The sequence below is a fragment of the Sus scrofa genome, chromosome 9 (genome assembly GCF_054392235.1).
Source record: "Sus scrofa isolate SSC_HxYL_T2T_F1_AM1 chromosome 9, Sscrofa_HxYL_maternal_Yorkshire_Landrace_v2.0, whole genome shotgun sequence".
NCBI lineage: Eukaryota > Metazoa > Chordata > Mammalia > Artiodactyla > Suidae > Sus > Sus scrofa.
This window is the reverse complement of record NC_139391.1, coordinates 79636259-79662932: the sequence shown is the minus strand read 5'-3', so window position 1 is coordinate 79662932 and position 26674 is coordinate 79636259. Positions and strand designations below refer to the sequence as shown.

At 39.0% G+C, this 26674-nt stretch overlaps 2 protein-coding genes across 28 annotated transcripts in view; one reads left to right on the top strand and one right to left on the bottom strand.

Annotated features, from left to right (window-relative positions):
* Positions 1-10882, bottom strand: part of ASB4 (ankyrin repeat and SOCS box containing 4) — a 431270-nt gene extending 420388 nt beyond the window's left edge. The window contains exon 1 of the mRNA XM_084977062.1: positions 10232-10882. The gene's annotated coding sequence lies outside the window, so the exon portion shown is untranslated. The remainder of the gene's footprint in view (positions 1-10231) is intronic.
* PON1 (paraoxonase 1) overlaps positions 10239-26674 on the top strand; it is a 28855-nt gene continuing 12419 nt past the window's right edge. For 2 of the 27 annotated variants that reach the window (XM_084974002.1, XM_021101912.2), the window contains exons 1-7: positions 10254-10400; positions 12151-12480; positions 16851-17114; positions 18734-18804; positions 20536-20591; positions 22094-22262; positions 25873-25999. In XM_084974002.1, the coding sequence (XP_084830128.1) occupies positions 18741-18804; positions 20536-20591; positions 22094-22262; positions 25873-25999 (416 nt within the window). In that variant the 5' untranslated portion in view covers positions 10254-10400; positions 12151-12480; positions 16851-17114; positions 18734-18740. 27 annotated transcript variants of the gene reach the window in all.

Sequence of the window (26674 nt, the reverse complement as noted above, 5' to 3'; positions counted from 1 at the left end):
CCTATGCCCCAGTTGAAGTTCAGGCACTGGTATTTCATAAAATCTCCTTACACGATTCTAATACATAGTTATTAAGATTTTAAAACACTGCATGCAAAGGATGCTGGGAAAGAGGTGGCAAGTGCTGATTTAGTGTCTCCATCACACCACAAAGGAAGATCTAGGTTGCAGACACAGTGTTACTGATGTACTTGTGTACACACCATTTGTCAAAGTACTGCAGGAAATTGTCTATAGCAAGAAAACAAACCACTTACTTTTTGCCAAAGCTCATTTTTCCCATGCAATGAGGTTTTTCAGAAAGCAATTTACTGGAGATGTAAAAGACCATAATTAGCACAATATAGGGCAAGTCATCCAACTGAGGAAATCTGAATGTGCTTAAGTAGGAACAGAGAATGTAGTGGAAACTTTAAACACACAATTTGATATTTTCCACGACAGACAGAGCAGAAAAAGCTCAGTCCATCAGGGATGACTTTGGAAAATGGTGAAAGGAACACTTACCACAAAATTGTGTTCATTGTGTTCAAAGTTCCAGGCTTTATCCACTAGAGGAGTCCTGTGGTTTCTACCAGCTAACTGATGTATCACATAAAATGCCACTGGTTCCCTCAAGAAGTAAAACCTAAATGAAGTGCAGATGGAGCATTTGGTGGACTGTAAGCAATTTTCACTACAGAAAAAATTGTGGCTTCTGTAAGGAATCTGAAGACTGTCTGCGGGCAGAATGAAAATTCAAGATCTTTGAAAAATAGATTGTTCATGAGTGGATTCTAGAAGAGCCCACTGCTATTCAAAACAATCACGTCATATGCTAAAAGTCACACAAACACACATACACACACACCATAAATAACTAATGGAAACAATAAAGTCAGATGTGACCTACCATTAATAGGTTTAAATATTTTGGTCCTTCCCCTTTATCCTGCTACCCTCACTCCTTTCCAGGATTTTTCCTGATGAAGCACTCTATCAATAAATCATGTGCTTCTGAAATCCTCAGCTTCTGGGGAACCCAACATTGACCTTCATCATGATTCCCATTTGCCCAAGGGAGAATCTAGATACTCTCTCAACCTCTTTGGTAGGTTGGATAACTGTTGTTCAAATATCCTTGTTCTTTTCTTGGTATGTTACTCTCAGTAGGCTGGTGACACATCTCTGTGTTGTTGAATTCAAAAGTGGCTATATGGCTTACTTTGGTCATTGAAATGCTGGTGAAGTAAGACCCGTCTTCCATGTAGAAATATTAAGAACTAGTGTATTTTTCACTGTGTCACTTTTCTCTTTGCTCCAAAACTGGTAATGTCTGCTCTGCTAGACTGGATCTTGGATTGGTGATGATAGGAAGCAGTGCTGCAGCCAACTTGCAATGAATATGTAGCATGAGTGATAAATAAACCAATGTTGTAAGCCTCAGTTGTAGCACACTGCAGTGGCTAATTCTTTTTCATTTGTTGTGTATAGTATTTCATTGTATAAATATCCCACAATTTAGTTATCCATTCTACTATTGATGAACACTTGTGTTGCATCCAGATTTTTTTTTTAAATTACAAACTAAGCTGCAATTAATCTTCTTATGGAGTGTATTTTAATGCACATATGTAAACATTTCTGTTGGTTATAGACACAGAATTAGAGTTACTGAGAAATAGGATACATCCATTTATAGCACATATGTTTAGTTCCACCTAAACATCTGAGCAGTTTTGCAAAATGGCAGTACCAACATATTTTCCCAATAATAATGCTGAAGAGTTCTGGTTGCTCCCTTTCTTTCCAAGAGTATCAATCGTTCTTTTTCTTTTTTAAATTTTAAGTATTCTGATAAGTGTGTGGGACTATATCATGATTTTTATTTGCAATCCTCAGATGACTAATGGAATAAATACCTTTTCATATGCTTCTTGGTCATTTGGAGTCTTCTTTTACGCAGTTAATGTTCAAAGTTTGGCCTATTTAAAAACTGTGTTGACATTATTTTTAACTTATAGGTATGAATACTTTGTGGATACTTATATTGAAAACATATTCTTCCACTTTTTGCTGAATCTTTTCATTTTCTCAATAGTGTCTTCTGATGAACGAAAATTTTCAACTTTAATAAAATCTAATTTATCAATTTTTTTATGGATGTGGCTTTGTTATTTTGTTTAAGAAGTCTTTGCAGGAGTTCCTGTCATGGCACAGTGGAACTGAATCCAACTAGGAACCATGAGGTTGCAGGTTCAATCCCTGGCCTCGCTCAGTGGATTAAGGATCTGGTGTTGCCTTGAGTTGTGGTGTAGGCCGCAGACTCAGCTTGGATCTGGCATTGCTGTGGCTCTGGCGTAGGCTGGTAGCAACAGCTCTGATTCGACCCCTAGCCTGGGAAGCTCCATATTCTGCAGGTGCGGCCCTAAAAAAACAAAAGACAAAAAAAAAAAGAAGTCTCTGCATACCCCAAGATTATGAAATATGCTTCTCTGATTTCTTATAAGAGATTCATTGTTTTATTTTCCATATTTCAATCTGTCATCCACCTGGAACATATTTTGGGATATTCTGTGAATAGGGATCAAGATTTATTTGTGGCCACTTGCATATACAGTTGATACAGCAATATTTATTGAAAAAGAAAATCATTCCCCCACAGCATTTCAGTGGTCAATAAGATGATCATATATATATATATGAGTTTATATCTGGACTCTATTCTGTTCCACTAGATTATTTATCAATTGACGCAACAATATTATATTATTTTTTCCCTTTTCACGGCCACACCTGGGGCACATGGAAGTTCCTGGGCTAGGACTCAACAGCAACACCAGATCCGAGCTGCATCTGTGAACTATGCCACAGCTGGTGGCAATGTCAAATCCTTAACCCTCTGAGTGAGGCCAGGGATTAAATGTGCATCCTCACGAAGACTACATCAGGTCCTTAACCTGTTGAGCCACAAGTGGGAATGCCCAATATTACACTGTTTTAATTACAATAGAATTATAATAAATCTTGATTTTTGGTAGTAAGATCCTCCAAATCTGTTCTTCCAAATACCAAAGTTTTTATGGGTATTCTTTACTTTTTGCATTTCCACTTAAATTCTGAAGCAGCCTGTCAATTACCACAAATCTTTGTTAGGATTTTTATTTGGATTGCACTGAATGTATAGATCACCTGGCAATAACGGACATTATTAAATTTTGAGTCTTTTAACAACTGAAGGTGATATATGTATCCATGAGACCTTTAATTTGTCAGTAAAGTTTTACAGTCTTTTATGTAGAGATTTTGCATGTTTTATTAGATCCTAAGAATTTGCCAATTATGGAGTTCTCTTGAGGCACAGTGGGTAGAGGATCCAGCATGGTCACTGCTATGGTTTGGGTTGCTGCTGTGGTGCAGTTTCAACCCCTGGCCTGGGCCAGGTGTGGCCAAAAAAAATTTGTAAGAATTTGGCAATTTTGATGCTATTGTAGATAGCATCTTTTTGTATTTTCATTTTCTGTTACTGTATGATTTGTTACTGTATAAAAGGAAATGATTCTGCATAGTGGGCCCATATCTAACTACTTTCATGAATTCACATATTGATTTGTTTATCTGCAAAGTCTTTTAGATTATCTACATGCCAATCATGTTGTCTATGAATGATGAATGTTCCGGATTTTCTTTTAAATCTTGATGTCTTTTATTTCTTTTTCTTGCCCATCATTCAATATTGAGTATATTCGATAATGGTAAGTATCCTTATCTCCTTAATCATCAGGGAACGCTTTCAAGTTCTCATCAAGCATGATATTTGCTATAAGCCTCTCCCCTTTGTTAGCTATTCTTTATCTCATTAAAAAATTTTCATTCTGGAGTTACCATTGTGGGTCAGTGGAAACAAATCTGACTAGTATCCGTGAGGATGCAGGTTCGATCCCTGGCCTTGCTAAGTGAGTTAAGGAACCAGCACTGCTGTGGCTGTGGTGTAGGCCAGTGGCTACAGCTCTGATTCAATCCCTAGGCTGCGAACCTCCATATGCCACAGGTGCGGCCCTAAAAAAGACAAAAAAAAAAAAAAAAAAAAAAGAAAGAAATTTTCATTCTACTTCTAATTTTGCTAGGTTTTTCCCTCAAATCATAAATGACTATGAATTTTTAAGAATGCTTTCTGCATCTATTAAGATGACCATATTATTTTAATCCTTTATTCTATTAAGTATACGATTGACTTAAAGCTTTAAGCCAAATTTGTACACTTGGTATATATCCCACTTGATCATTATATTTTATCTGTTTTTTTATTGTGAATTCAATTGGCTAATACTTTAAGATATTAATGTTCTTGTTCATAAGAATATTGGCCTGTAATTTTGATTTTCTTTTCTTGCAATTAACTCATCAGGTTTTGTTTATCAAGGTTGTGTTAGTTTGGTAAAGAGCTGAAAGAGTTTTTCTATTCTCTGGAAGAGTTTGTGTAAAAATTAGTACTTTTTCTTCCTTAAATGTTTGGACTGATTCATTCATGAAGCTATCTTGGCCTGAAATTTTAAATAATACATTCAATTTCTTTAACAAATATACAAATACTGAGATTTTCTGCTTCTTGTGTATTTTTTTTAGCAAGTTTAAGATTTCATCCTTTTCATCTCTTTATGACTATCTATCTTACTAAAAATTTATAACTAGTAGTATGTATTTTCAATAATAATAATTTTTAAAAATATTTTTTCTTAAGTTTTTTGGGTAAAATTCACATAACATAGAATTTACCACTTCAGGAATTCCCACTGTGGCTCAGCAGGTTAAGAAGCCGCCTAGTAACCATGAGGATACAGGTTCGATTCCTGGCCTCCATATGCTGCAGGGAACTTCTGTATGCCTCAGACGTGGTTCTAAAAAAAATCCAAAAATAATTTACCACCTTAACCATTTAAAAATATACAGATTAGTGGCATTTAATACATTCACAATATTATGTGACTATCACCACTATTCAGTGCCAGAATATTTCCATTACCCCAAAATGAAACCCATACCCATTAAGTCATTATTCTCCATTACCCTCTTCATCCAGCTTCTTATAACTACTAATCAATCCGCTTTCTATCTCTGTGCATTTGCTTGTTCTGGCTCTTTTATGTAAATGGACTCAAAATGGTCTTTTGTGGGGGGCTTCTTTCACTTAGCCTAAGATTTTCAAGGTGCAACCATGTTGCTGCATGTTTCATGACTTCATTTGTTGTCATCACTGAATAATATTCTATACACCCAATATTCTGTCTTTGCTTGTTTTCTGTATCACTGATTGCTGGTCTTATTTTTATTATTCCTATCCTTCTTGATTGTTTTCTGTGTCACTGGTTGCTGGTCTTATCTTTATTATTTCTATCCTTTGACTTTCTTCAGATTTTTCAGTTTCTGAGATGCATGCTTAGATAATTGAAGTGAAGTGGTATATAGTACTGTTCATTTTTGCATTAATTACTTGGAGGTTCTGTTTTTAGGTGCACAAAAATTTAGGATCACCAAAACTGGACATACATATTTGGGGTTCCTACACTTCCTAACTGGATGACTTTGCATAAAATGGGGGTAATAACATTGGCCTTATTCCACTTACCAGAATGTTGTGAGATTAGAGAAGTGAAGGCAATTTCTAAACATCTTTCTATACTTGGATAGATGCTTTACATCTACATAGCAGTTTCACATATTTTCTCCACTTACTTCATACAGCAAACCCACAAGAATTATCTTCATTTTACAGATGTTATTTCTGCTACCATAGAATTTCAGAAAGTAACCATGAATCCAGTATTTGAAGTCCAGCGGTTTGTGGGTTGATTTTTTTGATTTTTGTTTTGTTTTGTTTTCTATTTTTACTAGAGCTGCCTCAAGCAGACTGGTGTTATTAGAGTCCTCAGGACATTGGAATTTCATACTTTCAGATACTTGAGAACATACCAGTTACTGCCAAAAAAAGTTCAGCATCATCTAGAGAAAGAATACCTAGTACCACCAAATTAACCCTTTGTGCTTACACAAAACTAAACTTGGTTCTGGCTCTCTGCCCATGCATTGATAGTTTTTAGTGAATATTCAGTGAATTCAGATTTGTGTGAGAAGATAAAAGAATTAGCAGAAATGCTTTTTACCAAATGTATTCAAGAACTAACATTTTAACATACGCAAATAAATGGCATGTGAGGACTGAGGGAGAACAAGAAATGAATTATAAAAGTAAAGGTGACATCTGAGTTTTTAGAGGACTTAAAAATGTTAGATTATAAATTGCTAGTGACAAAAAAAGTTACACATTTTAATAACTCTAAAATAGAAAATTATTTCTTAAGAATGTGTAGTAGATTGATAGTGGTTTTTTTTTTCTTTTCTAGAGATACATAAAATAATAAAGTAATAAAATAATAAACATTTAACTCTGATGGCATTTAAAGTCAGTAAAATATGGCATATTAAAATCTCCTAGGTGCTCATATTTAATGATTGTCAGACATTCATTCATTCATTTATTCTACAATATATATTGAGCATCTAGCCTGGGTTAGGTGCTCTACCAGGCATCAGGACCATGACAATAAAAAAGCATTGTTATATAGGTTCATAGTTTAAGGGAAAAAAAAGTAAAAAGGTACTAATCATACAAGGTGGTAAGAATAATAAAGAAGCAGCATGGTGTGTATGAGAAGTGTAGTTAAGATTTAGGGGTCAAGAAAGACTAGCTGAAGTAAGTTCCAAACTGATGCCTCAAAGAACAAGTGGGATGTGGTCACACCAACAATGGAATAGAGAGGTTATGGGGGGAAGTGTTTTGACAAAACTGTAGGTGCAGAGGCCCAGAGGGAGAGGTCCACAGAGAGGAGACCATTTCAAACTAACTGGTAGCCCATTGGACATCACTATTTAATCAAGAGTTTTCACTTTTCTTTTAGACAAGGATTCTTAAAGTCTGGCCCTGGTCATTTACCCACAAGTACAGAAAGATATCATTACTCTAACAACCAGTAACTCTGTGCTGGGGCTACCATTTCCTATCAGCTCTTGGGTCTTAGTGACTGGTGGTGGGCAGAGGATGAAAGGGGGACCTCCTATAGAGGTCAGTATATGACAGTAACATTGGAAAAGCCCTCTCAGGAGAAGTGACCTTTCAGCTAAGATCTGACTGATAAAAAAGAGAAACTCAAGGAGCAGTCAGGGAGCAGGTAAAGGAATGGGAAGAGCATTCTAACCAAAGACTAGCAAAGGCAAGAATAATGTGCAATAAACTTGGCATGTTTATAGATTTATAAGAAGGCTAATGTTGCTGGACCATACATGAGTGAAAGACAAGAAATTAGGTCAGATGATAGGCACAAGGCCAGATTTTGTGAGCCTTTTAGACCTTGATGAGAAAGTAAAATGATAGTGAGGACTTCAAGTAGGAAAATGATCTGATCTGATTTGATCAGATCATTATCAGATCCTGATCTGATTTGCAATTTAAAAAAAAATTACTCTACCTTAAGTGAGGAGAATGAATCAGGGGCTTAGAGAGACAAGAGTAAAGAGGTTGTCTGAGCAAACAGTAGCCTGGTTCAGGGTGACAGCAGTGGAAATGGAGAGAAGTGGGCTAATTCAAGATTTATTTGGAAGTTGTGGGTTTTAAAGACCAAAGGTGGAGCTTAATTCTGCCTAGTTGTTGGCTTCTAGCAAAAAGTCTAGGGCAGACATGAAGGGATGTCACTTCTGTAGGTGGGTTATTAACAGACTGTGGCTTCTATCTGAGAGGCATACTCTTGCTCTTACCTTACGCTGCTGCTCTGTGGAGAGATCCATGAATCAAGGGACTGTAGCCTGACAAGAAGATGATCTCACCTCCTCCACTCCATTCCAGCAGAGCCCTCAGCTGAGACTACAGCTGTACTAGTCAGGGTTCTCCCAGAGAAACAGAACTGAGAGTATAGGACAGATAGACAGACAGACAGACAGACACAGATAGACAGGTAGACAGGTAGGTAGATAGATATATGGAAGAGATTTATTATGGGAATTGGCTCACAGGATTATGGAGGTTAATATATGCCATAATAGGCTATCTGCAAGCTGGAGAACCAGGAAAGCCAGCAGTATAATTCAGTCTAGTCTGAAGGCCTGAGAAATGAGTGGCCACTGGGTTAAGTCTCAGAGTCTGAAGGCCTGAGAACCAGGACTCTGGTTCTATATCCAAGGGCAGGAGAAGATGGATGTCCCAGCTCAAGTAAAGAGAAAGAGAGAAGTCATCCTTTCTCCACCTTGTTGTTCTATTCAAGCCCTCAACAGACTGGAAGATGCATGGCCCACAGTGATGAGACTGGATCTCCTCTACTGATTCAAACGCTAATCTCTCCTGGAATCACTGTTGCAGACACACCTATGAAAGATGTTTTACCAGCTATCTGGGCATCCCTTTGCCCAGACATGTTGACACATGAAATTAACCATCACAGCAACTCTGTCAGTTCAGCTTCCAACTCATGAGAGACCTTGGGTCAGAGTAGCCAGCAATGTTATTCCCACATACCTGACCCATAGAAATTCTGACATAATGAATGTCTGTTGCTCTTAATTGGTATATTTTTATGCAATTTATTGTGCAGCAGTAGCCAATTAATACAGCAGTAGAGCCTATGACTCATATGTTTGGTTCAAGAAGGTGGGAGAGAAAGAGATGGGTGAACAAAAATGTCTAGACTTGGGGTCTGAGTGACTAGATAGCAGTGGTCCCATTTATTGAAGTGTGGAGGGCTTAGAGGATACAACATGTTGATGTGAGGGAATCAACAGTTCTGCTTTGGAGATATTTTGAAGAATATATTAGACTCTCCAGTGGGAGTGTCAACTAGGCAGCCAGTTAGCAGAAAGTGAGCACTCACCAGCCAGTCATTAAATGTCTAATAAGGGATCACTTTTTGCCAGCCTCTCTTCTACGCCCTGGGATCGCAGTGGGGAAAAGGCAAAAACCCTGACCACAAAAAGCTTACATTTCATTAGGCCACAACAGAGCATGATTGTATAAATAAATCAACAAGTTGATTTCAGAAACAATAAGTGACAGAAGAAAAAATGTGAGGATGTTTCTGGATGTGGCTTACGCCACTTTAAGTAGACATTTCCAGGATGATCTTTTAGAGCCACCATAAGAGGCCTGAGCTAGGTATGGACATTTTGGAAGCACCAGCGCACTGATGGTATGGAAACCCACTGGAATGAGAACTAGTCCAAGGGCTTCATCATGTTGAGATCAGTGACAGGAGAATCCTGCAAAGAAGACCAAGAAAGCTGGAGAAAGACTGGGAGAGGGTAGAATCATGAATCTAAGACAGGAAAGGATTTAAAAAGAAGGAAGTGGTGATCTGTGCCCAAAGCAGTTACAATCTGAGAATGATTTGCAAACTTGAATAGCACAACTGCATTACTCAATTAAGGCATTCACAGAGACAGCTTCAACTTCACGGGAGAGAACCTGTGTCCCACTTTTCAACAGGAACAATGTCAAAGAATTTGTAGCCATCATTTATCTGTTACAAGAGTTACTAAGATGGAAGCAACAACTGTTGACAAGTATTCCAAAGAGATTTTTTTTTAACAGAGGAGCAGAGAAAGAGAACAGTAAGTAGTTAGAATGTGAGATCAAAGAGCATTTTAACCCAGAAAACTATGAGGAGTGACACTAAAGCATGGGGGTATTTGACGGCAATACTCCAGAAAAGAGGAAGAGGTGGATGTTGTAGGAGAGAGAAATTGTAACTGGGACCAAAATCCTGAAGAAAAGAAAAAAAGGGGGCCCAGAGTAAAAAGAAGAGCTGGCCTTTAGTGAAGCAGGAAACACCTCACTCATGGTAACAGGAGAGAAGGCAGAGATGGGTATGTGGAGGCACCTCCTACTCTGCTTTGCTCAGTAGGGCTTAGAGGGCTCAAGCACAGCCCTCTCTTCCTTCTGTGCGTTTCCAGACTGAGTCACGGTGATCAAGTTACTGAACCCTTCTGAGCCACCAGGATTAGAAGCTTGTTAGCACAAAGTGAGCGCTCCTCAAAGCTCGTCTCTCCTTTCCCACAGCTATTTCCTCTAATCTGCTTGTTTTACCCCCCTTTTCACTCAGTCTAGGCAGCTCGTTCTCAGTCTCCTCTCTTTAAAGTGTCTCAGCGCTGACCTCAAGCCTGCGGTGCAGGGGGCGGGGTAAGCAGCCCGACGGGGAGGGGTGGGACCAACCTTGGGCAGCCTGAGGCTGCAGGCAGGAAAAGTCTCTGGTACATCTCCTATCTTGGGTGCATCTGTCTGTCCATTCTTCCAAGGTCTGTCGGACCATGGCGAAGCTGATGGTGCTCACCCTCTTGGGGCTGGGGTTAGCACTCTTCAGGGATCATCGGTCTTCTTATCTGTAAGTTGGGTTGTGCCGAGGGCTGCTGCATGGTCCTATCTGTCCCACCCTCTAGCCTGGCCCAGGAGGCTCCCCTGATTCCCAAGCAGGTTCCAGGCTCTCAGAAAATCTTCAGGCGAGTGCTGGCCTTATCTGCCACAACAATTTCATAAATAACCCACTTTCCCCAGCCACCTGGAAGCATACCCTTGCTCTCTGCCTGGGAGAGAGGTTAAAAAGACTCATGGGTGTGAGCGGCCAAGCTGTTGGCACACACAATTTTTCATGAATATAGGTGTATCTTGGCTAGATTCACTTCTCAACTTTTGCTTCAAAACAGATAACCAGAGTGGCAGGGGGCGGGGGGCATGATATTGTGTGAGTTAGAGAAGGAGTTCCTGCCTTGGCTGCCTGGACATTCTCAATTTTGAGGCCGCACTGTTAAGAGAGACAGAAAACTCGTGTGGGGAGAAGCAGGTAGGAAAGAATGGGCCACCTGCTCCAGTGGGGGCTGGGTGGGGCCAAGGGGAGAGAACACCGGCATTGGCATTTGACCTCCTGGGCTCTTGCTACATCCCTCCCACTGTGGGATCTTAAGCAAATGACTTTATATTTCTAAATTATTAGCTGCTTCAATAAACCTTGTATCGGAAGCATCTAACACTGTGCCTGGACGTAGTGACTATTCAATAAATGTTAGTGCCCTGCTTTCCTTAAAGTATTTTATAAACCTTCAAGTACTCACAAGGGGAAAAAAATGTTTTTAAGACTATATCAGGAGTTTCACAGTAACTTTTTTAAGGGTTCAAAGTCTAGAGATCATCTTAATCCCTAAGGCTTAATCAGTAATACCCTGTTGTTATTTACTTTGAAGTAAAACATTACTAAAAATCAAACTGAACATTTGGGTTTTTAGAAAAAAATCATATGACCCTATGGACTGCTAAGAAACTTAAATTCAGAGTAAGTTTTATAACTATTGGGGTTTTTTCTTCTAATGGTTGGTTATTTTTGGAATCACAAACTGTTAGAAAAACGTAAGAAAGAGTGATTTGGGGTTTTTAATCATGTAAAATTACCATATGTGGATTTTCATTGATCATAGTACTATTCGTTGCCAAAGGAGAATATATCATGTATTATGTACATACATAAAATAGTAATGTATATAAATATATCATATTTTATATATATATATATATTTGTGTTCATTGTGGTATTACCTATAATGAAAATAAATGAGATATAAACGTCTGACACCCCTTCTAGGCTTTCTCTTTTTGATTCTCCCTAGGTTTGTTCTGCCCATATTTTTCAATCCTCCCCCCCCCCACCACAGATGTCCTCTAAAGGGTTACAGATCTGCTAGGAAGGAGTGAGAATCTATCTTTCTGGTTTATCTTCCTTAATTTACTCTAAGGATGGCGTCTGTAAGCATTTTGTGTATGCTTTTGTGTAAAAGTATAGCTTTACTGTGACCACCCTAAAACGTTTCTCTCTCAACATCAGGTCTTAGAGCTTATCTGATCCAATATTAATATCTCCCCACATTTGTTCCTTGGAACACATCACAAGACTCGCTCCATAAAAAAGAGGCTCCTTGAACAAATACATTTGGGAGATATCTATTATCACCTTTTTTTAGAGAGCAGCAATGCATTCTGGCATACCGAAAGCTTTGAAAACTCCTTCATAACAAAACAAACAAAAAAAGATTTTACTTTGTCATTTCACAGACTTATTTATCTACCTTCTTTACTCTTGTTTTTAGATACCATCTATAAAGTCCTGTATAACTCTCCAGGATACAGTTTGAGACAATTTATTCTATACCATTGACTTGCACTAAAACATGAATTTCAACTGAAAAAGTTGAGGCCTGGACTTGGCGGCAGGGGGAACTTGGCCTTGGTTTCTGGGCCCCAACCCTGATTCTGATTTGTCTCAAGGGACCAATGCACACTATGGTCATAGTTTAACATAATGTCAGTCTCTGTGAGTCCCCCTGTTAGGTTTGCCCATGTTTTCCTTTTGTGGATGAGATGCCTGTAGGAGCCTCTCTGCCATGGGGATGCTGCAGTGGGAAGACCCAGTCTGGTGTGTAAGTAAGAACTTAACTGTTTTACTTTCAGCACTTGGATCCGGCAAATGGAGAGGGAGCTTCTCAGGCCTTGAACTTCTGGTTATAATCTGATGACTGAGAAGGAAAAAGGAAAGTGGGAGTTTGGGGGACCTCTGGTTTTTGAATTAAAAAGAGGGCTAAAACAGCTGTGACAGGAGGAGCAGTGCAGGGCTAGAAGGATGGGTGGTTATGGAGATGGCGGATGGGCTGCCTATAAGCAGACCAGATAGAGGGAGCAAAGGAAATCACACCCACTGTTTGAAGGGCTCTAAAACCTTGCTACTCAAAAGAACTGTGGACCAGATGCCTGAGCATCACCTGGAGGTCCTAGGATTCGCACGATCTCTGGCCCCACCCCACACTATTGAATCAGAATCAGCATTATTTCACAAGCTCTTCAGCGGATTTGTATGCACAATTCTAAAAGGAAGAGGGCAGGACACAACCTTTAAAAGAGCGACAAAGCCTTGAGGATGTAACAAAAACTGGTTAGAACTCATTAGGCTCAAGAAGGTGGAAGATTCGATTTCCAGTAGACCTTGAGCCTCATCTCATTGTACTACATCAGCATGCTAAACCACAGCCCTCAGGCACCATGACAGTTCTCAGGCTGACCATAAAAGGCCAAAAAGTGAGCAGTGACCCAATTCCTGGATATCCCCTCCTCTTTTTTTTTTTCTTTTCTTTCTTTTTTTTTTTTTTGTCTTTTTACAGCCACACACCCGTGGCATACAGAAATTCCCAGGCTAGGGGTGGAATCTCAGCTGTAGTCGCTGATCTACACTACCGCCACAGCAACGTGGGGTCTGAGCCACTTCCTCGACATCACAGCTCACAGCAACGCAGGATCCTTAACCCACTGAGCAAGGCCAGGGATAGAACCTGCATCCTCATGGATACTAGTCAGATTCCTTTCAGCTGGGCCAGGAAGGGAACTCCTCCCCCTTCTTGAAATAGTTGGAATAATACTGGCACTATGAAATACACAACCTGTAGAAACTAACCAACCCCTGCAACATCCAGAGGACTCTAGCCTTCTGAGACGGAGGAGGACACGTTCTATTGAATGTGCATCTCTATTTTCACTTTACTATGCTTTGCTCTTGAAGCCTTTTCTTCCAGAAGCTAAGGCTCCTCACTTGGCAGCCATCCCAGGAACTTGGCCAAGACCTGGGACATGACCACCATCTCTGCCCCATTTTCCTGCAACCGCTTTACAAAGGATATTAATAAATCTACTACTTACACCTCTTGCTGAATTCCTGTGACCAGAGACGTAAAGAACCTGAGCTTCAGTAAATCTTGAGACCAGTTGTTTCAGTCAGAAGACTGTGGGTTCAAGTTCTTTCTGAGGCACTACTCTGTTCCTCTCCCACCGGAGGCATGACTGGGGCTGAGTTCCATCTGAGGTGCGCCATTTCAAAAGGACATTCAAATCCTGCATCGCCCATCTTGGAACTTACTTTTATCCCCGTTTTAGGAATAAGGCCCCTAAAGGTCAGAGAAAGGCATGAATCTGCCCAAGGAGAGAACGGAAGAGATTACATGCTGAGACTTGCCGCAGGGTGGAAGTGAATCCCCAGAGAGGATACATACTTTTTTCTTCAGAGAAGCAGCAACGCAAACGTGGGCAGGTTCACAAGAAGAGAGTCCTAGGGCTGGAGGGAACTTCTGGAAGGGTACTGCATGTGTTTCGGGGGGCTACCCTGATGCTTCTGAGCTGACAGCAGCATAGAGGAAGGAAATAAGAGCGCTCCCCAGGGTCGATAATCTTCCCGGCCTATGTTTGTAGCCTGCGTCCGGTGGCTTGGCAAGGTGCGTACTCCGCAAGTCCGGAAATGCCCTGAACTACGACACAAACAGCGCCCCCTGGAGTGTGGAATTTGCAGCCCTGCGTCTCTGGGGCAACTTCCTTGTTCCTAAATTGCCCATTGCAACCTGTGAGACCACTGCATTCCTTTTCTCTAGAAGCAAACCGCAAAGCTAGCCTTATTTCTGCTACCCCCAGGCTCACTCCAGGCAACACACTCTAGTGGGAAGGGATCAATGGGGGAGTCCAACAGACTTGAGGTGCATCTAGTTTCTGCAACTTTCTTTTTTTCACCCTTTATTAATATAAATGTATTTCCAATTGCTGTTTCCATGAATTTCTGTATTAATAATATTTTTTTCATTTTAGTGCTAAATCATAACATAAACTCTTATAAGATTTTTATGCATCCATTAAACTCAACTCATGAAGTATGAACAACGTGCACTTCGAACTGAATGCAACTTGCCTAATACAGAATCTAAGTTTTTTAAGGAAACATAATTGTCGGACAGTAGTTGCAGAACTTACATGATGGAACAATAAGACAAAATGTGTCTTACCAAACATCAAAATATATAAAGACATTGTGATTCAAATTGCTATGCTACAATTCTGCAACTTTCAAGTCACTCTGTTACCAAACTGAGTTCTTGAACTTTTTAATTTAGTCAAGGCTTTATTAGGACTTGTGCTGCAGCAGGAGGGAGTGATCACAAGTAACAGGTTCACAGCTGTAGCTCCAATTTGACCCCTATCCTGGGAACCTCTATATGCCACAGGTGCGGCCCTAAAAAGCAAAAAAAAAAGAAAGAAAGAAAGAAAGAAAACAAGTTCCCTTGCTCTCTCCCTGAGGGGGAGGAGGGCAAGGTGGTGCCTTAAATGGGGTGAGAGTAGGGGCAGATCATGCACAGTTCCCTGCTTTTGCTCAAGACACCTCAGAAGTGGCAATTCGTTTTTTTGGTCCTTTTTCATCTTATTATTCATAATTTGCCCCAATTGTACATACATGCAGTTATTTTTAGTCCCTTATATCTTCTTTGTATTCTGTTGCTCTAGGAGATGCTTGTCCATGTGCAAGAATTGTAGCAAAGGGCCCCAGGTCTCAGGTCCCAGCCTGTCTCAACTTTACCATCCTGAGCCTGTTTCTCCACTGAAATATGATGGGATCATTATGCATATCACAACAGGATATATATAAAATATGGTACTTGAAAGATACTCTACACATGCTAGCTTTTATTACATGCTGTCTCAAAAATATACCTATGAAATATCTCCATCTAATGAATGATACTTGAAAGTATATTGTGATAATACCTCATTGAGACCCTAGGCTAAGGACATTTAACTCAGTGATCTCCACTATCAATGCAACCAACATCATCTTCTCCATCTGATGCACCAGCCTACTAATTCAACAAAACAATTCAGCAGACATCCACCAAGTATCTTCTTTTTCTTTGAGCACTGTGTTCATGCAGGAAGTCACAGGGATGAACAGGACTCAGTGTTCACTCACAGAGTTTACTGTGAGCAATGAGGCCACAAATTGATTACTGCAAAACAGTATGGTAAGAGACTCTGTAGATGTCTGAGGGTTCATGAGGATAAATAAAGGAGTTACTAACCCTATCACAGAAGATCACGAGGAGCCACAGAGTGTCATGGGCAGGAATCTTCCTGGTGGATTAGCAGGATGGAGGGAAAACTTGCATGAGCAAGTGAAAGGAAGAGAGAAAGTGATATACAAAAAAAAGTGTCCTTGGTGTCATGGCACCTGATTTCAAATCCTAATTTCATCCTTTTAAGGATAGTAAGACCCAATAAGGAATACTGAATATTGAGGAATGTGCAGTGGCAGAAAGTAGATCAGTGAGGGTACTTATGGAAAGTTCCAGAACAGATTTCTCAATGCATAGCTAAAGTCCCTTGCTTTCTTTCGTAAGGAGCTGGCACATGTTTCCAAATAATAATTCACAACAGGGAGTATGTGATTTCTGGCCACAGTTCAGCAGTTATGAATCAGCAACACATCTCTAACACTGAACTTTATCCCTTTGACCTGGAACATTTGGATTTAATGTTCCTGGACATGATATTTCCTGATAATTGAAAGTAAAATAGAAAAATATGAGCTGGATTATAGTAACACAAGCTGAACTGTCTCCTGGCACTTCCTCCAACTTTTTAAAAGCAGAGATACCTGTAAATTTTGCTTGAGCAGAGGACTGAATGTGATCTTTGCATTCCTATTTGCATTTCAATCCCAATTCAGTCACTTTATAATTTTCTATCCTTGGAAAACCACTTAATCTTAGTCATCCATAAAATAGGGGAAAATGATACCTCAGGGAGAGGTTTAAGTGTTAAACCAGAGTCAATGCAGTACCCTGAACCATAGTAGCGATGATTAGCCTGTTGAGATTTGACTTGCTTTGGCCATAAATTTGAACCCAAAGCAACTGAGTGAGTGCTGACTTAATGCCTCCTTATATAACCTGGGCTCCCTTTAACTGTGATATTTTGCCTTTTCCAGGTTAGAGATCAACTTCCATGAGAGAACCCTGAGTTAGAACAGGAACTGTTCAGTTCTGCTTTTCTCTGCCCTCTATGAACACATCAATTTAATGAACCTGGCAAGCCAGGCTGCGTGGCTTTTCTTCCTGTGTGATTTTGAGAAGCCTCCATACAGTTTTCTACAGTGGCTGCATCAGTCTACATTCCCACCAACAGTGTACTAGGGCTCTGTTTTCTCCACATCCTCACCAACATTTGGAATTTGTAGGACCAGCATTTTAAAGTAAATGAAATAGAAATGAATAGTGAAGAATGTATCGTGTGTATTTGGGTGAATATTCTTTTCTAAACCTTGTTTCGTGTGTGTGTGTGTGTATGTGTGTGTGTGTGTGTGTGTGTGTAAGAGAAAGAGAGGGAGGGAGAAAGTTTCATATGCATGTGTGTGTGACAGAGAGAGGTGTGTCTTTCTGCCACATAAAATGCTTTTCCTAATGCAGGTCTCAGCATGAAAATATGGTAAGCACTGCTCCATCACTTTCCCTTCTCTGTCTTTATTGAAAACTTTTGTGATTATGATGTCAGATTTCTAATGCTGAAATATCTTTTTTGTTTCTCAGGTCATGGGGCAGATCTAGCTTTCCTTTGAAGTCTGCTTTCTAAGTTTGTGTCCATCATTCAGGGACACACCCTGTCCTTGCTGGCCAAGCCTTCCTCATCTATCCATTCATCTCTGGATCTCTAGCACCCAGACTGGTGGTTCTCTCCTCAGGATGAACTGTGGTGCTTTAACAAAGTGGCTTTAACAAAGCCACTCCTCGTCTCTTGGCTCAGACCCTCTTAGAAGGTAGAATTGGTAGCCAGTGGCATGGCTAGTAGGAACTTGCTACATTTTTTTCTGAATGAAAAGATGAAAGATCGGTCACCCCTAAATTCCTATTATTTTATACCATGTTGTTAAGAATTTTATTCAAAGCATCCAGTCACCCCCAGCCCATTCTCCTACTTCCATGAGACTAAATTATCAGTGAGACAGGTGAAAACTTTCTCTGCCTATCTTTAGCCAAATAAGATTTCTAGGGATTGTTGGATAACTGTTAATACTCACTATGACAATATTGTGTCATTAGTTTTAAAAAAATGTTTATTGTTTGAATCTCTTGACTGTGCTAATGTTGTGGTCCATTTCTTTCAAATGCCACATCAATAGCTCTGCAATGCACAGGCAGCCTGCTGGTACTTCTTTCTCACATCTGTTCTTTTTTCCTTTGTCCTTCACTCAGATGTTCCCCATGATGTTTATACAATCAGATTTAATAAGGTGTGTGTGCATGTGTGTGTGTGAGTGTGTGTGCACACACACATGCAATGACTTTTTAATATGCTAGACTGGGGTATGATTTTCTGAAGTTATAAACCCTTTATGCACACCTGCATTTGTCAAGTAGTACACCCCAAAGCAGATGCCCAGTCTAGGCTTTGGGGCCAGACCGGGCAGATGGGCAGGAGGCCCATCTGTCAGCAGCTCTAAAACATCAATGGATTAAATTGGAACCATGTTGCCATTTAACACAAATTTCTACTTAGAACTCTTGACACAGCTGATGAAATAGTTCCTGTTCTGCCAAAGGGCACAGAGCCCTGGAGAGGACACCAACGTATCTCCTTTGCGTATCTACCCGCCTCTGCTAAATAAATATTGAATGCTGTGCCCAGGGCCACAACGTGTCTTGCCATGGCCTTGTCTGGTAGAATTGCTCAAGTTCCAGGGATTGCTAACACTGGGGTTGAAACCCAAATAAAGTACAGTTATGGAGAGTTTTATAGGCTGCTTACTTTTGCAACTTAGGTATAATTTCTGGATAGTTTTATGGGTATTTTAATCCATTTTTCTCTCTCTCTCAGTACAAGAATGAATGCTTTCCGAGAAATAAAACCAGTAGAACTTCCTAACTGTAAATTAGTAAAAGGAATAGGTAAGTGTTTAAGAAGAGGAAGTATCTCACTTGAATTTTCAGTATTATCTTATGATTTCTTTGACTACTACACCTGTTTAATTTTGTTCAAAAATAAAACTGTGAACCAGGAGAATGTTATTAAGTTATTCAGTAGTTGGTTATGAATATCAAACTACTTGACTTTTGAATTTACCAACCTATTGCTCAGGCTTTGACTGGTTTTTGATCATTTGTTTTGTTTGGTCTGTTTAGTCAGTGTTTGATTTTATGGTAATGTAACCTGAGCAGATGGCAGAGAAGGGACAGCAAGGGAGAAAAAGCAGTGAGTAAAGGGTAAATTGTTTAAAAGACCTCACACACCTTTGCAGTTACCACAAGGCTTCTCCTAGTGGATCTCTCTTTTAATATTTGGGAGGAGATACTGTCCCAGAAGCTCTCAGCAGATTTCCCCTTAGATCTCATTAGTCAGAGCTAGACAACAGGCTGGTGGCCTAGCTGCAAAGGAAGCTGGGAAAGTGATTAAGGGGCCTCTACTGTGGGAGGCAGGCCCCATAGCAAAGATAAAAGGGCCAGAGAATAGCAGTTGGTAGGCAGCCAACAGGGAGTGTCAGAGGACTCAAGCTCCCATCTGGCTTCAACCAACCACTTTTGTTATTTGAGAACAAATTGTTTGACATTCATGCTTTTGTTATGTTTTGAGAGTTTTTTAGATTTCTCTCAGTTGACTGAGGTTGAAAAGGCTAGACCAGATGTCTTAATACAGTTAGCATTAATAAGCTTGGTTAGTTTTTGTTTTTTTTTTTTTTTAGATTTCAGATTTTTCTACTGAAAATTTTATTGTCTTGTATTGATTTTCTATTGGTAAGGACCCTTAATATTTTGTTTCTTCATCTCTCAGCCTTTCTGGCTATTTTTAATCATTCTTTTTTTATTGAAGTATAGTTGATATAATGTGTTAATTTCTGCTGTATAGCAAAGCGATTCAGTTTACATATATATATGCATATATTCTTTCTAAAAATATTCTTTTCTGTTAGGACATTGATAGTTCTAGGTCATATATCTTATAGTGCAATCTTTTTCTAGAAAACAAATATGATATTGATGTTAAATATCACTGGATATTTGAAAAATAAGCATCTACACTAAAATTATTAATACCAAATCAAAAATCCCATGTCTCAAGATTGATTGAAATTCAAAAAATTTACATATACTTAAACATGATTAACTTGGTGATACTTTATTGATGTTTATCACTAATAGTAAGTGCATATTCGGCATATGAAATGTATCTGCATTTTAACCAAAGTATTTGAACTTTGTTTATATTTCCAATAGGGCTTTCAAATAATTTATTTGACTTGGAATTATTAAATATCAACATATATTGGGAGTATACTCTGTGTCTTTAAAAAACAGCAAGCTATTTTCAAATCACCATACTTTTTGTACATTTAGTGAATTTGCATGAATTTAAGAGATTCAGATGCTGAAGAAAAAGTTCTAGTCCATAAATTTCAAATAAATATATTAAGTGTAAACTTTAACTACACTTAATTTTATTAATGTCTTTTAATTTTTAAATAATCACATTAGTCAATTTGTATAAACAAATGAGAGAATTATTCCAAACCTATCAAAGAAGAGCTAAATATGTATTCCCATTTTCAAGTTAAGAATAATAAAGAAAAGGACCCCTTTCTTACAACAGTCTGAAGCAATCTGTGCTACTTTCTTTTCTGACAGAATCTGGCTCTGAAGACTTAGAGGTACTTCATAATGGACTGGCTTTCATTAGCACTGTAAGTGTTTCTTTTCTTTTAGCGTGCTCTGATGAGCTGAACAATTTTCTAGGATGGGCACTTTAAGTCTTATATTTCAGCCTTGTATGTTTATTTCAAATAAAATAAGCCTTGTATATTTATTTCAAATAAAATAAGCAGTGATATGGTTCAAAAATAAACCGTGTATGCATTCACAATGATATGATTATGATCATACGTGTTCCATGCATATTAGTTAGTATTCCTGTGTGTACACTGAACTCTTATATTCCCTTATCTTCCATTGTGGCAATTTGTGAGGTCAGTGAGGCACCTAAATGATGGTGAACTCAAATATATATATCCCCTCACATGTCATTGGAATTTTTTACTTTTTTTTTTTTTTTTTTTTTTTTTTGTCTTTCCGTCTTTCCGTCTTTTTAGGACTGTGCCCGTGGCATATGGAGGTTCCCAGGCTAGGGGTCTAATCAGAGCTGTAGCTGCCAGCCTACGCCAGAGCAACAGCAATGTCAGATCCAAGCGGAATCTGCGACCTACACCACAGCTCACGGCAACTCCGGATCCTTAACCCACTGAGCAAGGCCAGGGATTGAACCCACAACCTCATGGTTCCTAGTCAGATTCGTTTCCACTGCACCACGACAGAAACTCCTACCTATTTTTTTTTTAATGCTTTTCAGAATAAGCCTTTTAATTTAAAATTGTTGCTAGGTCATTCCTCAATTTCCAGACTTTGAAGAGAGAAGCCACTGTGTTGTGGTGGTTGGGGTTGTATGCAGATTCTCTCCAAAATACAGACCATTATAGTGGGTGATACAGCTCAAAACCAAAGGAATCAACAAGCTAGTCTAGGATAACAGAGTTGATAGAATACAATGTACAAGTCATCCAGCCATTGAAAACCCCTTTGCTGCCTGATGTAATTGATTTAATCCAGTTTTCTCCTATGAAAATGGCAGACTAGTCATCCTTTGCAGAAGTGTCGTACAAACTTTGTTTTTTAAGCAACAGAATATATAGTCCAAGCAAAATCTTATATGGGACCCCAGTATCGAAAACAGATTGCAGCTGTATTGTTCTCCCTGCAGGCTAAGAAAAGCCTTGTTCCCTGAGCTCACTAGACTTCTCCTAAACCTTTGTCTCTGAGATGCTTCTAAGGAACCTGCCAGCAGATGGTATAAAAACCATGACCAATGTTTTCTCCATGTTCCTTGCTTATATTGTTGAAGCCCATTGGTAAATGCTTCTTTGGCCTGCTCTTCCCATTTTTTATCATTGTCATGGGTTGGTGATATTTGACACACATGGCTTTGCAGCTGGTGATGGAAGGGTCTGTGCCTGTTGTGTGGGATCACTTGGGGGAGTATCTGGCTTCCAGAGACCACATGGGCCTATTCCAAAGCCAGCTAAGAGGCGTCCCGTGTGACCCCATGGCCTGACCCAGGCAGTGTGAACCCACCTCCACTAGCATATGAAGTATTTGTAATGCACCTGTGGTTTCTCCTCCATTATTTTTTAAGGGATTAAAATATCCTGGAATAAAGGTCTTTGAACCCGATAAGCCTGGAAAAATACTTCTGATGGACCTGAATGAAGAGGATCCAACGGTGTTAGAATTAAGGATCACTGGAAGTAACTTTGATTTGTCTTCATTTAACCCTCATGGAATTAGCACCTTCACAGATGAAGGTAACCATATTTAATGTTTATTAAAATATAAAAATGAATTTAAAAAAACAGAATAAGTGTTAAAGAATGGATATTTCTTTTCATCCAACTAAATATAATCATGAATAATGTCCTTATTCTGGGTCTTAAACTTACCCTCTATGTTAAATAAATATGAAGTTATAACCATGTAAATGCTTGAGAATGCTAAAATATTTAAGATTTGCAAATACCTATTTTTAAAAAACACCAACACTCAGATTATCCCAATAATTATTATAGTAATAATATTCAGCCCTAATCCTTATGGGTTTTTCCATTTTAAACAATTTTACAGATCCAGGAATTTACAGAAATAGATTTTTCTAACATAAGACACCTGCAACCTATAGATCGATCCACTCACAGAAAGTCCCCTTCATTGCCTCCCCGGTCACTGTCTTCAAACTGCTTCTCATTTAATGTCTTGTCCCATCCCTTATGCCTTCATCCCATTTCTTTCCTTCTTTTTGCAGCCATTTCCTTGGTCTCTACATTAATTCCCAACCTGAATTGCACACACAAGGACCTAGAGAGTTTTAAAAAGCCTCATGCCAGGCCCCAGCCCCAAATATTTTTATCTGTCTGATCAATCTGAGGGAAGCTTCAGCCAGCAGTACTTGTTATAAGATCTCCAGGAGATAAAAATGTCAGACCAGAGTTGAGAACCACGTCTATCCTCATGGCCTCCATCTCCTCCCCAGACAGTCCCTCCTTCGGTCTCTTAGACTTTTCCCATTGTGGGGGTCAGAGGAGCTAAAATTGCTGCCTTGAAATTCATCAGCAATGTTTTTATTAACAAACTCTCTCTTCCAGCTCTGCCTCTCCTTCCTCCCTCTCCTCCCCTCTCTCTCCCTTCTCCCTCTTCCTTCCTCCACCTCATTTTATACTATTGACCACTTTCTCCTTCAAGTCAATCACACCCCCCTCCCTGCCCTGATATTCCAACACACTCATCTGTCCTCATTCTGATCAGCTGCAGGTTTTCTCCCCTCTTCATTATTTTGTCACTCATTTCCAATTTTCTGAACATTCCCCAAAGGGCTGCTCTTTTGCCTCCTCGTTATCTTCTCTATTTCAAGAAGTTTAGCCACGTTATAACCGTAACTGTGCCTGCAATCTAGAACAACCCCAAATGTGGATTATTATTATCATCATCATTATTATTTTATCGGCTGTTCAGATTCCTTCCTTCAGCTTGCTAGATACTTCTATTTGGGTACCTCTCCTACAGCCATATTAAACTCAAAAAATGTCAAAAAGTAATTCTTCATGCTCTTATCTTCCCTTCTTCATGTTTACCTCATGACTTCCCTTCTTCCATATATGCATATACAAAATATACATATCTACATATATATTTCCCTTTCAATGATCTCTTCACCCATTTATCAACATCATATTTTATTTTAAAAATATTTTAAATGCAAAGGAATATGGTGTGGGTGTGTGCAGTCTCTTTTAAATTAAAATGGGGAAATAACCACACAAATACTAACACGAGCCCTTCTGTAAATTGCTTTTGCATTAAGCACTACATCATGGACTCCTTTCTCTGACAGTGCATTTAGTGCACTTTGCATGGCTGCTGAAAATTCAGTTGTGTGGGAGTATCGTAATAAAGTTCATCTGTTGATGGATATTCAGCCTCTTCCCACCTTTATGCTCACTGAAAACAATGCCAAAATAAACATTCTTATACATATATCTTCTGCAAATACTTCCTTAAGATAAATTCCTAGAGGTGGAATCTGCTGTGCAAAATGTAAATCGGGGTTTTAATCCTCACTTCTGTTTGATTTACAACTTCCTCATTCCTCAGCCATCATCAGGGACTTTTGATATTTGCTATCAAATGCCTCTGGTATCCTTTTTTGCTTTTTCCTGTCAGTGCCTTCCTCCTAGTCCATCTCTTCTCTCCACATGCCTGGATTGCCATTGTACCCATAGGTCATGTTACTTCTTGGTTGAAAACCCGCAGTAAGTAAACCCTGGATCCTTACCCAAAGCCCTAACAAGACTGGCCTTGGCTCCCATTTCTATGGCTTCAGCCCTCTCACTGTTTCATTCCTTCAGTTCCAGCCACAGCCTCACTATTAAGTGTGCCAACGAAGCTCCTACCTCAGGTCCTTTGCACACTCTCTTCCCTCAGCCTGGAACACTCTTTCCTCAGATATTCATAGTTCAATCCTTTATTTCATTTAGGTCTCTGCTTTGACATGATAGTATTAAAACTTCCCTGACTGTCATGAAGACATCTCATTACTCTCCATCTCTTTATCTGATTGTATTTCCCCTTTGTAGCACAACATCAATTAAACACTTGTTTCTTAAAAAAAAATTATTTTATTGAAGTATAGTTGATTTTCAATGTTGTGTTAATTGCTGCTGCATAGCAAAGTGATTCATTTATATATGTATATAATATATATACATATACATTCTTCACATATATACTATACATATATGCACATATATATTATATATAATATATATATACACATATATATTCTTCACATATATATTCTTTTTCATATTATTTTCCATTATGGTTTATTACAGGATATTAAATATAGTTTTCTGAGCTATACAATAGGACCTTATTGTTTATCCATCCTATATGTAATAGTTTGTATCTGCTATATATAATATATATAATATATATATACATATAAAATATATATATACATATATATTCTTTTTCATATTATTTTCCATTATGGTTTATTACAGGATATTAGATATAGTTTTCTGTGCTATACAGTAGGACCTTATTGTTTATCCATCCTATATGTAATAGTTTGTATCTGCTAATCCCAAACTCCCAATCCTTCCTTCCCCCTCCGCCCTTGGCAACCAGAAGTCTGTTCTCTATATCTGTAAACATTTGTTTGCTGAAAAGACTAATGGAGAGCCTCATAGCTGGCTTCTCTGTTCAAATTTCTTCAATTCAACCTCCTAAACTTTATACTATTTGCCTTTAAACACCAATTTGGTCACATCAAAAATTTCCAAAGACTCACTGCTCCCGAAGGCAAAGACTGTGGTCTAAGTTCACTTGCCGACTATGTATGATCTCACCTTCTTGACCACTTAGACTGGTGCATTTCATGTCCCAGAGTTGCACTGACTCCCAGAAGCTGCTTTCCTTTGATATTATCTTTCAGATGCTCTTTTTATGGAATTTATCATTTCACACTGTGTAAATTACACCTGAGCACACCTTCTTCTATTGATATTCTTCACATCTTTTATCTCTTTTATCTCAATGCTGCATCTCAATGAGACCATTTGCAGTAGAAAGCTTAATAAGCTCTTTGGAGTTTTAGTGTCAAGGGCTGCTCATTCTTAAGTTGAGGATATTTTTCCCCCTGTGGAGTCTGGAGTTTTTAGAGACTGTCACTGGGTCTCCCTTTAGCCATTTTTCTTTGGAGCAATTGCAAGTGCTTCTCTCTACAAAGAGATGAAAATATTCCATCTGCCTGACACCCTAAGTACTAGTTGGAGGTGGGTTGAAATTGCTTTTTGGAGACAGAGCTGACAGCTGAGAGCTCAGTTAATGTTTCGATTTTTGTTTTTAATCTCTTCTCAGATAATACCGTGTACCTGCTAGTGGTGAGCCATCCAGATTTGAAGTCCACGGTTGAGTTGTTTAAATTTCAAGAAGAAGAAAAGACACTTTTGCATCTGAAAACCATCAAACACAAACTTCTGCCTAAGTACTGAGATATGTCATATTTCTATTTTCCTTTAACGGTGGTGGATGGTTAATCCACTTTTAGTGTTTCCTTTTGGCAGGGGCTGGGGGGATGATAGCAATTCTTCTTTCTAATGATCCCAAACTCCTCCAAATGTTCTTCTGCAGAAAAATTTGAGGACTCGAGCCCCTCAGAGAAGACTCGTCCTTTTCCTCCCTCATTTCCCAGGTTAGCTGGATGCCAGTTTATGGCTCCTGGCCTCAGAGGATGTTCCTTTAAACTTTTACCAAGAAAACACTCTGTTCGTCTCCAAAACCAGACCTAGTATTTCAAAACCAAACCGGTTTCATAGACAAATTTCACATTTTGAGTCTATTTGTTATCTATTTATGTATGTATTAAATAAAATCTTACCTGTTTCTAAGAATTAGAAACACATACCTAAGAGGAGATCTGAAATCTGGTGCCTCTATTCCTCTTTGCACATGGTTTTTTGAAATAGCAGCTCTTTTGTAACACTGAGCTCCATCCCTGCTCCTTGACAATATAACCTACAGAGAAATAAAACACACATGGACCCCTGATCCCCAACAATCCAACACAAAGTCAAGGTCCTCACTTGCCTTAGTATTTGGCTTATGAAGTACTGATGGATTTAGGAAAATAATCTGATGTTTTCTTCTTTGACACTTTTTA